Raw genomic sequence first — 13,476 nt, 5'->3', positions numbered from 1 at the left:
TATTACTATCTTTAAGCCCCTATGATATGGTTTAAACTAGCTTCGGATAATCTTCAAGGCCAATAACTACAAGTTTTTTAGAGGTTGATCATTCTTGTGAAACTAACCATGAAATTATCTTATAAATCATTTCATGTTTTAAGGCTAGTCGAGGGGTGAAAAAGATATTAAAGTGCTATCGTGAATAAAGGACAGAGAAATATGATCGTTTTATTCTTAAGATTTGTTTTTTCATAAACAATAAATATTATTCGGGCGGTTTATGTGTTCAGTCGGCGAGCGATAAGTATGGTTTATCTCTCACATCCACCCCACTCACAAAATGCATGGTATCAGCTAGCAAAATAATATGAGATGCGTGATTTTACTTCAGTAGACTTATACTTAGTCGAAACAAAATATAGCTCAGTTCTAGCCATGGCTGAAGAATGTGAAGGCTCAATCTTTGCTAAGGACAAAAAGAAGAGAAAACGTCGCGGCCCGCGTTTAACAGGAGTTAGCAAGCAACGAAGGCTGGCCAACGCCCGTGAGAGGAAGAGAGTTCAGTCGCTGAACAAGGAAATTGAAGTTTTAAAAAGTATGTTGCCTCTTTCGCCTTACGAAAAAAAACCCACAAAAACAGAGGTGATTTGGTTAGCTGCAGAGTACATTGATGAACTGACCAAGATGCTGGACAAGGCGCAGAGCGAGGAGGAAATTAACGAACCCCTCTTAGATTTCGACACTTTGTTGAGCATAGATATCGAGAAATTACTCGACTTAGACGGTAAGTGTACATTGAATGAACGACCTTTAGCAGAGAAAATTAGCATTGTTTCTGCCATTGTCATAACAAAGCACTTAACCCTCTTTCTGATTGTCGTTTGAACTTTTCCGGATTTTCTGACCTATATCCAAACACAACAAACACGTCCGATTGAGCGTCTCAATGTTTACTGTTTTTCTTTCTTAATTCTAATATCAACAGCACCCTTGTTCTACAGACTAGCATCCTTATTCCAAGGATGTGCGATCTTGTTTGTGGGCTTAAAGTTGTTTTCTTTTTCCTTTTTTTTTTACCAACCCGCCTGCATTTAATTATCTTCACTAACAGAGTTGTTTTGAGTCAGAAGTATTGTCACGTATACAAGGACGGAAAAGGCAATAAGACTTTCATGTAGTTTACAATGGTCATCTGTCAGTGGCTCTTATGATCTTGAGTGGGTAAACGAAAGTCTGTGTAAAGCATGTTAAGTACGTTCTTGACCGCCCTTCTCTCACTCACAGGGGGGGGGGGGGGGGTGGGGGTGGGGGATGGTTGGAAGGGGATTTAGGGGGTAAAGAAGAACCCCTAAATTAATGATCATACACTTAGGGGTAGAAGTGAATATATTACTGTCGCATGGTGTGAGAGTTGTAAAGCGGCACAATAATAGGTGTGATACAGGTTTTCGGCTGGAATAACAGTAATACTGAAAAGAGAGCACTAGCTTGTCTTGGTGAAAATACCCTATATTAACAGAGGATGTAACAAAACTCACTTATGACCAATCTTGAAGAAATGAAAGGAAGAGCAAAGTAATCCTCTTTAAGGGAGTTGGTTTTTATGAGATAGAAAAGCTGATTAGAATTAAAATAACATTACCCCACCCAAATTTTTGAAGAGAGGAGTAGCTTTCTCCCCCGGGCGATATCGTTTTTCTGCAACGTGGGCTATCACGCCACTTGCACATATCATCGATGTTATCTAACCCAGCGTCTTCGATAATGTGAGCCAAGAACACTTCAAATTGCCAAACTAATTTATCACCACTGTTCCTTTTTCAGATTTTCCCCCAGCTGAGTTTGAATACTGACCGGCACTGGCGACAAGTTATTCAATTCTGCACGGAAAGAAATAGAACTATGTTCATTTTGTAAAGATGCTAGCAGTATAAATTTAGTCACACCCAGATGCGTCAATTCAGCGATAAGCCAGATAATCATCATGGATTGCATTTATCACTTTATCTACACCTTTTGAAGCTGTTGTTTTAGTTTCAATTTCCGTTCGTTTCAAGTTATTGTGGCGTATATCTTTCAAGCCGATGCTATACCGACAGTATACGGTGTAGTGAAAAAGGAAAATACACCGAAAATAGATTTTTCCGTGAGAAAGGAACTTTCTTTTATGTTTAATGTATGTTTTGAGCATGATGCGTCAATATGCGATATCTCTTTTCATACGCAGAGTATATAGTTTTCTCCAGTTTCAAGTAATTATGGTAGTTAACCCCATTTTCGGCCTGTCGGTTTGACAACAAGTTTACTCAATTCAAAGTGCGCACAAAGGTTCCTGAAGAGAATTCGAAGTTACACAAATTTTAATTACAAACCACAATGAAATGAAATACTTACAGACAGTCTACATTTAATGTACATAAAAAATGAAATTTGCTCACAATGAAAAAACGCTATATTAAAGAATGTTTTAAAAAAGTAAAAGAAAGAAAATGCCTTGATTATAGTCAAGTACACCCAACTTCCCCAACCAGGCACTCCCTCCAAAATATTTACAACAAATACACAAATCAAACATGATATGATACAAGCAAACTGTTAGTTATTTGCAAGCATGACCGAGGAGTTAAATTCGGGACGAGAAAGAAACAAGTTTAGCTCGAGTAGTAGTCAGATCGAGGCGGACTTGAACCAATGACATCCGGGTTCCGCGGCACCACGCTAACCTCCTTGTGCGTTACTGTTTTACCAAAAAAAGGGATCAATTTAGGTTTCTGGGGAACTGCCCACCTACCCCTCCCCTAAATCAGCAGTGACAATTACTTCTCACTTAAGGCGAAATGTTGGGTTAGGGGAGGGGTAGGTAGATGAGTGTTAAAACACTCTTTCCCTGGACTCTTAAGTTCTTGGAAAGGAAAGGTCAACTAATCGACAGTGACGACAATGACTGAGGCTCACAACATGAAGAGAATAACATCAGCAACAATTACATGCGAAGTGTCCCCGACATTGCTGACCCAGTATACGTCACATCACTTGCCTCCTCCGCAGGCACTTCGTTTTTCCCACAAAGCCCGCGAGCGAAAAACGCGGGGGACTGGTGACGAAGCGCAAGGGACCAAGAGAAGGAGAAAGAAGAGAGGCGAAACAAGGTCTTACCCTTTTCCTCCTTCTGGTCTTCCTTTTTGCACAAATTTTCATCGAGAGAGAGAACTGCTAAGCGTCCCTGCCGAAATCACGAAAGAGTAGAAGTAGATGTCTTGGGTATAATCGTTGAAGATATGTATCAAAGAGTTTTATCCTTGCAAAATGCGTACTTTTTCTTATACTTCATGTAAGGAAAATAAACGTGATCTGCCAGCACTTGAAAGTCTATTTGTTGTTTTCGGCGGTATGTTGAAGCGTTGATGGTGAAAAAAGGTCCAATTGTGATAATTGTTTAGGTCTAGCTGAGAAATTCTGCGGTCACTAACCACAACAAACAAAATGTTAAAAGCCGACCTCAGTTTAATGATCAGCACAGGTCAATACTTGCATCGCTGGCTAATCTTATCAAAGTAATCGATTGTGCAGCCAAGCCACTATCAGTTCCCCATGAAAACTGATATCTTTTCGGTATACATCTTCAAGTAAGTGTCTTGGATCAGTAATAAGCAATAAAGTGACTGTCTTTGAGGGCAACAGAGCACAAATGACTTCAAACAAAAGTACAAAAGACCAATGCAATAAATAACTTGCCACCAAAATAAATAGATTGGAACACCGTTAGCTCCAGAAAGATCTAAAGAAAAATTAAGAGTGTGATCTTTCTGATTTAATATCAATTTTGCTGTTTTAACGATAAAGGTTCCAGATAAAACCCTTAAAAATGATTGAAGCAAGTTGACAAATTTAATGTCTGTAGGGAAGGCGCACTTACATTCCTAAATATTTATATACCCTCTTCTATGTTGATTAAACATCATCCAGCAGGGGGTTTTCTTTAAGACATCCTGTGAGACTGAGAATATGCTGATAGTGCTAAATAAATACTTGAACCGTTTCACTCTTTGGAATGGCAATTACTAAGCAAAATTTAAAAAATCCCTTGCGCATGCACATGTACGATTGGAAAAAGTGTTCCCACACAGACCTCTGTTCCTTTCGTTTTTGCCCTGGAAATTACTTTTAAAAGGACGATGCCAATCCAAAATATACCCCGTTATCACGACAAACAGGACCGAGCAAAAAAGACGTTTTCCTTGCGCTTGTGAAAAGCTAGTGTATGTTTTTTTAGAGTGTTCTTACTTACTTATCATACCCATTGGCTGTATCTAAAGTAGAGAAAAGTTTTAGTAAAATTTAACGTCTGAACCGTGAGCCTGATCGAAGCTGCCGTCTTAAAATGGTATTCGTGTAGTACAGACCAGAAGCACTTAACATCACCATAACAGCCAGACGTTTTAATGAAGACATCTCTCACGTCCTTTAGTGACTAGAGACGTATCTTGTATCTACACATTGGTCATCTCAACCCACATACTTTGTCTCAGTGTGAGGCTTAACCTGTGAGGCCATAAACGTGTTGGGTAATTTAAATTAGCAACAGTCTCAGCTTGCCGGTGTGGGTTTCGATGGCTGTTGGTTGGAAGAAGAATCGTTTGCGCACAATGTTTTAAGGGTGAATTCCCCGGGGGGAGTACTCCCTTATATAAGCCATACAGGTATGTACCGCCCCATCGGCTAGGGTTTTTGCGTCGTTTTGGTCTGAAAACGGGTATGGTTTTCGAGGGAACTATGGAATGTATCAACGTATTTGTCGTTTCAATTCCAAATGAGTAAGAAAGGAAGAGAAAAATGCGAATTCAAAATGGATTCAGAATAATTTTTTGTTTGCGCTCTAACGGCTAAGTAATGATAACATAATTTCTGCCTAAAGGCCAGGTCTGAAAACGGATATGGATTTTAGAGGTCTAGTCTGAAAACGGGTGTGGAAAATTACGGTTTTTGGTCTGTATTCGGGTCAGGATTTCAGGAACCATGTGGCACACCACCACTAAGAATTCCCAGGAGTACCCCCCGGGGTGAATTCAAAGTTCGAACTTGGTTGCTTTCTCTGAAATCAGCCAAGGTCGTTATCTGTTAGGATTTGCCCTCGCTTCATATTTTGCCGAGCCTTTCGTCCAAGGAGTCTTGCTGTCTTCTCAGCTTTGTTACTAAGACATCAGTGTTTAAGTCGGTTAGTCATCCATTCTAGGAGATCGCGCATAGTTAGGCTTTTTAAGTTAGAAGGATGATATAACGATACAACGAAAAGAAATTAGAATGAATCCGTGAATCCAGTAAACATTTATTGCTCAGCTTATTTAACGCTTCAGTACGGCGAGATAAGCAGTGAGTAATTCTCACTACATCGGAAATACATTTCCGATTTGCAATTATTCCGGTGCATTATAAAATCGATCTATGATTATGTAAAACTTAAGCCTCGAGAACAATAATTATATATTTTGGTTAATACATTTTTAAATGTATCAGTCTTAAGTTACTGAGTCGTGCATCAGAAGTGTCTTCAGAATAATCTGTTACATTGGTGACATTTTTCTATGGCTCGACCTTTTAATCAATTTATTACACACTGCTCAATTAAAAAATTAATTTGTACATTAATTTCCATTTCCTTACTTAGTTTTAGGTAAGGTCATCGATTTAAAAGTCTTGTAATAGGTCTAATAGATAAGTGTGCCAGTACGTAGGAAAGTGTCCCCAATTAGCTAACTGTTAAGCTACATACATTGACACGAAGTAAAGTCATTATTATTATTATTATTATTATTATTATTATTATTACTAAAGAAGTACTTTATTTGCCATAAATTCTTATAAGAAAACTAATTATTAAACCTATTTACAAGTCATTTCATTTCATAAGCTCCTGTTCATTTCAATTAAAAAAAAACTCATTTCATAATCATAAAAATAACAACTCATTCAATAATAATTATAATATAATAAAAATAATAATAATAATAATAATTATACTACTACATGAAAAATTACTGCAATTTGATAGGCTTAGAGCAGTGGTATTTCAGCTTAATTTGAAATACCTACATGTGAAAATTACAAACCTTTTGCGGGCAGTAGTATAAACAAATAATAGCATGATTTGTACGATATTTGGCATAAATACCACGAGTGATATTTCAAAATTGTCTCAAATTTCACTCGCCTAACGGCTCGTGAAATAAGGTATAACAATTTCGAAATATCACTCGTGGTATTTATGCCAAATATCACTACAAATCATGCTATTACCTATACTAATAATAATTTTTTTAAAATTTAGAAAGAAGTTAATTTAACTAAGAAAAATCAATTCGAATTAAAAACATTTCATTTCAAATTTAAAAAAAAAAAAAAAAAAAAAAACCATCAAAAATCTAGGCCATAAAATTATGAATACAGTTGTAGACCAGCTACAGCGAGAGTGAAATCTTCTCAGACCTCACGTTATTATTATTACTTGATTGATAGACATGATTACAAAGTATAAAGTTCTACCTATTTTCAAGAAAGTGCAAGTCAATTTAAAGGCTATTTATGGATCATTACAATATAACCGATTTATTCACTCTGAAAATAAGTCTCCCAGAGACTCTGTGGGATGTCCCTTCGCATTGTTATCAATCCCAAATCAAATATATTGAACAAAAAAACAACACAAGTTAGTACAAGGGTTATCGATCGTTGATTTTATAACAAAATTCGAGATGCGATAGATATCGCTGTTATCTGATCAACATGTTATTTATGGCCAGTTTTGTCGAACTATTTCTTAATCAGTGATTGATTTTGCGCAGTAAGAATAATAAAAACAACCCCCCCCCCCCCCCCCAATGCAAATAAACGCTTTCGAAACTTTTCAATTAACTGCGTCATTACAGCAATAAAAAAACTAGTTAAATAATTACACATATCTCGAACGTTGTTCCCTGCCCAGAGGCATTATCAGTTGTGGGGTTAAGTTTAATAACTCAGTAGTTATCTTCCAGTTATTGTATTCGGATAACCTTGCATTCCTTTTAAGACAAAAATTACGTAATGTGTGACCGTATTTTTGCCCCTTTTTGTTCTCCGATTGTTCACTCAAATTGGATTTTAGAAAGAGGAAAATTAAACAACAGTTATGTGCAATACTTCAAGTTACACTTTGTTCAAATAAATTACAGTATGCCTGACTGGAGGCTTATAGAAGCCATGTCATTAAAGTCAACACCCAAGACAGCATTCTCTAAGTGGTGTAATAACTTTCAATATCTTTTATTGACAATTGTTAAGCGTACATTTATTTACCCATGAATTGCACCCGTTTTTGCTAAACCTCTCTTATGAATTCCAAATAGGGTTAGGTTACTCCTACGTCTTCCTTTTTTGATCGTCGAAGACGTCTATATAGTCTGTATTCTTATAACGTACGTATGTACATACACACTTAATTGCATACTGCTTTAAGTACTCTAATAAATTGCGATATGTGTCTTTTATGGACGTTTCCTAGAACGTAGTTCACACTTGAATATCAAGTAAAAAATAGACGGAGACGATTTTCATGGGCAAGCCCCACAAGGTAATTTTGAGAATATCGTTGTTAACCTATGCAAAAAGTCCATACTTATTTGATGACCTTAACAATTAACTTATGACAACTGCATTAAATTTGCATTAGTCGTTATAAACATATTAGATGTTGTTCTACTCTGAAGCTAAGCTATGAGGCAAAGTTTCTCCCTCAGTTCTTCAAATGTTGTGTTTGATATTTCTAATTATAGGGTCCGTTCTTGTCCGGCTCAGAAAGACAATGGGACACATTCTGTAAAAAAAAAAGAAAGAAATTAAAGTTTTCTGTCATTTAATCAATCATAGTTGTCGTAGACAATTAAACCATTGAACATCCGACAACGATAGAAGTGTTCTTCTGCTAGATTAGTTGGTTTTTCCAACCACCAAAATTAGATTAGAAATTTTGATTGATTGACAAAACGATTTTGATTGATTTTTCGTCTTTTTACAGCGTAAATCGGTGAGACACGCACGACCGCATTCTCAAAGAAGACGAAGACAAATATTTGTGGCAGCAAAAGAGCAGTCCGTTAACTAGAATGCACCGGTCCTCAACGAAATTCCATTCATCAGATAGAAAGAACTAGATTGAACAACTGAAGAACTATGGGATTCTTTCATTTATCGCGGTAGTACACCATGAACAATTATGAGTTTTACGTACAGCAAGAAGCACCCCGTAGGCAGCGCACTGTGGAAACGATAAATAAAATTGTTTATGATTTTGGGAAATTCTTCAGCGTCATTGCTCCTGAGATCGGTAACTTTTTTTCATTTCGGGGTGATTGGGAAGAGAAATTCACAAGGCCAGTTTGCAGTAAAATATTTAAAAATTGTTTTTCCTAACGAGTTATGATATGAGCCATTACTTCCTAAGCCGGCATCCGAGGGTTTACATCAAGATTACAAAGCAGTTGAAGCAAGCAAAAGACTTTCTTTGACAAAAGTTTGTCGCCCCTTCATTTACGGCCGATCCTACTCATGAACCATTGGCACTTCAGTTCCTTGTCTATCGTAGTTGCCTTTAACTCGACATTTATCCTAAAAAAAAAAACCTCACCTTCAAAATTAAAAAGTGGACTGCCCTCTAAACTGTCAAGACTATCAAGAGACGAGCTATCAAGAGAGTCCACATCAACCCTTTCCAGCTCAGCTTGCCATCTATCAGCGGTTTCCAGCATTTTTGTCAGCTCTGTGATGTAGTCAACTGCCAGCCAAATCACTTCGGTCTTGGAAGGTTCCCTATCTTGGGGCGGAAGAGGGATCATATGTCGTAGTATTTGGATGTTCATGTTTAAGATTTCCACTCGTCGCCTTTCTCTAGCATTAGCTACTCGCCTCTGCTTGCTTACGCCCGTGAGTCGCGGTCCTCGTCGCCGAGGTTTCTTCTTGGGCTGGGCTACTGCTTTGCCAACGGGTGCAACGTCCATTTCGGACCTGAGCTGGGTTAAATCTGTGTTTATCGAAAGCTACAGCAGCATATCAACACATCTACACGGGATAAAAGATTTGGACACACGTGGATACGCTGATACGGGTCTTTTGACTCAATACAAAGCAATAAACTCGGTGTTAAAACAAAAGCCTCCTGTGGCTATTAGACCTTGTTTCCGACTGTTTCGAGCTGTAATTTTTCTGGAGCGATTCACGAAATTTAATTGCAGTAAGCTTTGGATTCTTTTGGATTAAAAAAAAGTTTCAGTTCTTTTTAATTTCAGCTTGCAAGAGGTGATAATCAATCAGATCACACCTTGCGGCTGAGGGGACTCGTTAACACTTTAATTCTGATAGTCTCAGGAGATAGATTAAGGATTTTTTCTAAACTACTGTGCACCTTTCGTAAGCGAATGTAAGGGTCAAAATTGGCATTCATAAGTGTGTATTACCCACCCGCATTTTCGATACAGTTTGCGGCGACTTGGTATTATAAACTAATTACTAAACTAACACGATGGGTGTCCATACCCACTAAGCGTGAAGATGCGGCTTCGATCAGTACAAATGTACAGCGTGCGATTGGCAGGCTATTGGTCTTGTGTCACCAACCACCGTGATATAAGATAACCAACGAAAACGTGACTAAGAGTTTTAAAAGTACTAAAACAAACGTTTTCTAACCCGTCGGTGTAAGAACGTGTTCTGAGGAGCGTTAATTAATTTATTGTTAAGTAAAACCAATAATTAAGGCACTGACGACGGCTAATATCGATCATCCTGTTACAAGAAACAATGTCAACTTTAAATAATAAATTGTGTTGTGACCATGACTTTGTCTACCACATATTTCAAGGCAACTATATTTAGCTGCGGACTTTTTAAAAATTTCTTCTGGTACTCGATTCGGGTGCCACGGCTATTGACACAGGGTAATTGTCTCTAAGAAGAAAACGTTATCTTGTTAATAAGATAAGCGTTTACATAATGCTTAAGTAAACAAAAAAGTCACGACATTAACAAAGATAAGAAGTACGGATAGCCAAGTGGATTTTGTATTCAGCTTTTGACTAAATCATCTTAACATGCCTGGTCCCATGTAGCAAACAAGCGAAACTATGGGTATGACACGGCCACGGTTCGCGATTGTTTATAATTTTAAAAAAATAAATTGTAAAAAATAGATCAATATAACACAGCGTGAGATGATATAACCACTTGGTAAAATGAATGTAGCATTCTTTGCTTGTTTAAAATGAAACCCAAAAGTAGCCACGAAAAACTCACCATAAGCATATTTTAAGAAAAAGACTGCATTAATCCTAAATATTCTTCGGTAAATCAACCTTATATTCAAACCAATCGTGGACAAAAACTGAATGCATAACATTTTAAACTCAAACAGGTGTCTTTACTTCTCAATTCTTCTTTTTATAGAAATAAATGTTACTCTGTATGACTTTGAAAAGAACTCAATCACCGTGCAATTGTTTGTTATTTAGGGGGCAATTTTTTGGCCTGTTCACGTCGTTTGACTAATGCTCAAACAAAACTCTACGCAGTACAAAAGCACTGCTGAAAAGATCTTAGCCTCAGTGCATTCGCACCGAGGAGAAATTTATTTAGTGATCGTGCGACCCCTTGATTTTCTGAGTCTAAAGACCGCTACTTCAGACCAAATTGCCGGATAGTCAACCGAGTGAAATATGTTACCAACAAAATTTTGGGGTTAAGAATGCATGTGTGATAATTGTCCCCAAATAATCCTTCATAGAGACAGCCTCTCAATACCTCTTCTCCTCCGTTTTTCCGTGTAGTAAACTAAACTAGAACAAAGAGAGATATAGAGAGAATAGCTCATTTTCACTTGCTTAGAACTATAAGGCCCGGGGGGGGGGGAGGGGGTACTCCCTTATGTAAGCCATTTAGGTATGTGCCGCCCTGAAGGGTAGGGTTCTCGCGCCGTTTTGGTCTGAAAAAGGGTATAGACTTTGCTCATTTTGGTCTGGAACCGGGTATGGATTTCGAGGGAACTACGGGAGTGTATGAACGTTTTTATGGTTTCAATTCCAAATGAGTAAGAAAGAAAGAGAAATGTGCGAATTCGAAGTGGATTTTAAAGAAATTTTTTTGTTGCTGTTCTAATCTAAGTAATGATGACAATTTCTCAGAGGCCAGGTCTGAAAACGGGTATGGATTCTAAAGGCCAGTTTTGAGAACGGGTGTGAGAAATGACATTTGGTCTGAAATAGGGTCAGGATTTGGAGAACGGGGGGGCACACCCCTAACAAGAAATTCCCTGGAGAACCCCCCGGGCTATAAGGCTACACTCGCTTATAGAACAAAATCACTGCCGTTGGTGCAGAACGGCGATCAAAAGATGGCAATTCAATTAATTTCAATTGTTCAGTTCTCGGTTAAATTAATTCAATTCAATTACTTTTTTTCTTGACCCGTCCTTAATAATGCGTGCGTAGATACTCGCATAGTAACTAAAGCAAGACAAGACCATCGTTAGCAGACTCTCAAGGAGAAAAACGCTCCTGTTAGATTTCAAACTTGTTGAATCCTGGTGACAGACAGACAGACAGATCCTTTATTCACAGGTCTTCAAGATAATATATACAGTGGCTTTCAATTAAGGTTATTGGTAAGGCCACGTGACGAGGCGGTGGTAATTTCAGTGGTAATTTCATTTAAGGTAGCTGAACACAGTTTTGGCCGTTTGTGAGTACGTCATTTGCCAAATCATGGCAAGAGAAAGGTTGCAGCTCAAAAGCTGAAACTTGGCAAGTGAAAAACATACTGATGAAAGATTTTGATTGACAGCTAAAATTTGACGTTTTCGAAGTTTCCATGGCAACAAGAAAGATTGAATACAACCATACAATTTCACTTTTACTCAGTTTACATAAAATTCGCTCATTAGATTTTCCTATAAACTTGCACACAGCTCACTATAATTAATAATTACCATTTGAAACTTATTTGACCAAATCTTAACCGACGGGTTTTTATAATTGCACTGTAATTATTACATGTGTCACAAAATTGGCCTGTTCAACTTCCATTTTAAAGTTCTCATGGTTTAAAATACGATAAAAATAAAAATCCTGCCAAATATCACAAAATTGTAATGAGTAAATTTTGAGAAATCGTCTTCTGCGTACCATTGCTTTTTCGCCGACATGATTACCGTAAGACAGTTCTTTATGTTTACGGTTAGCAAACGTACCAGAATGTTTGTACTGTAGGTGAGAAGTAAAGTGTTCTTCATTCAATCTAAAAAATGGGTCAATTCGTAAAAATAGAAAGTGACTAAGCTGGGATTGCGAAAATTACATATTTGCCCAAAATTGACTAAGATGGGGGTCTATAATTGGCCACAGAACAGACTATAATGGGATAGGGGCTCTGAGAGGCCAGCGGCACATACACAGCAAAAATTAACCCAAGTAACCCCCCCCCCCCCCGCCCCCCTCCGGGCTATTACCTAATGTTGCAAATTGCTTCTTTTTTTTCTTAAAAGTACTCGCCGCGAGATTCGTCGCTAAAAGCATTTATTGACAGCTAACATCGCCGATAAAACAACCGGGCCTGGTTGTGGCAGTTTTGTTTACTCGATGCTTTGTTGCTAATCAATGAGAACACCAAACCGGTATGCGGTAGAAAGAGGGGAATATCGTATGGCCAAAGTAAGATCACACTTCGAGGGTCTGAATGGGGTTAACCGACCAGCGACAAACGGCGAAAAATATAACTGACTACCGACAAAACGAGAAATAAATTACCGACTACCGACAGGAAAAATATTAACCAACGGACATGGCTTAAGCAAAGCAGGAATTACATTAGGTTCCATTGTAATCAAATGATTAATCTACGCGGAATGAAAAACTGTTACCCTTGTATAGAGTTTAAACTGTGTGAATTAATTAACGAACATTTATTATTAACTTGTTTTTTAATCATTAACCTAGATTTACCGACAATTGACAAAGGTCAAAAGTTTTAACCGACAACCGACATGTGGACCCCCCATTCAGACCCTCCACTTCGTTTACCAATCCTCATGGAAGCCACGTGTGATTTATTCCGACAAAATTATAAACTTCGCATGCATGCTCGAGGGCTATCGGCTCTCGCTTTACTAGGAAACATTATTATGGCTTCTTCTCTCTTATGGCTGTAGAGATGAGGCTAGCTGGATGAAAAAATGAACAGTAGTTTCTTACAACCAATCAAAATTAAGATAGTGATTTAAGTGCATGATAATGCAATTATTGGATAGGGACAAGAGAACACTCCCTGAATAAAATTATGTTATTTGTTGTTGTTTGTAGACTGAATAATACTGTGCATGTTGTTGTTGTTAATTATTGTTGAAATAATACGTTTTTTAAAAACCTGGATAGAGGTTAACCTTACAAACCAGTTTTTCAACTGTAATTGCAGTTTTGA

The 13,476-nt window shown here is 37.7% G+C and overlaps 2 protein-coding genes across 2 annotated transcripts; one reads left to right on the top strand and one right to left on the bottom strand.

Annotated features, from left to right (window-relative positions):
* The first annotated feature begins 417 nt into the window (after positions 1-417).
* On the top strand, positions 418-1,959 carry LOC140929318 (transcription factor 15-like). Its single transcript, XM_073379121.1, has 2 exons — positions 418-766; positions 1,807-1,959. The coding sequence occupies exons 1-2, from the start codon at positions 418-420 to the stop codon at positions 1,833-1,835; spliced, it is 378 nt and encodes a 125-aa protein (XP_073235222.1). The 3' UTR covers positions 1,836-1,959.
* Positions 1,960-7,364: 5,405 nt separating this feature from the next.
* Positions 7,365-9,090, bottom strand: LOC140930332 (transcription factor ATOH7-like). Its single transcript, XM_073380013.1, has 2 exons — positions 8,642-9,090; positions 7,365-7,831 (listed from the first exon to the last, which is right to left on the bottom strand). The coding sequence occupies exons 1-2, from the start codon at positions 9,009-9,011 to the stop codon at positions 7,809-7,811; spliced, it is 393 nt and encodes a 130-aa protein (XP_073236114.1). The 5' UTR covers positions 9,012-9,090; the 3' UTR covers positions 7,365-7,808.
* Positions 9,091-13,476: the final 4,386 nt, after the last annotated feature.

This window comes from Porites lutea, chromosome 3 (assembly GCF_958299795.1).
Source record: "Porites lutea chromosome 3, jaPorLute2.1, whole genome shotgun sequence".
Classification (NCBI taxonomy): domain Eukaryota; kingdom Metazoa; phylum Cnidaria; class Anthozoa; order Scleractinia; family Poritidae; genus Porites; species Porites lutea.
The sequence above is the reverse complement of the archived record's forward strand: the minus strand, read 5'-3'. Positions and strand labels throughout refer to the sequence as shown.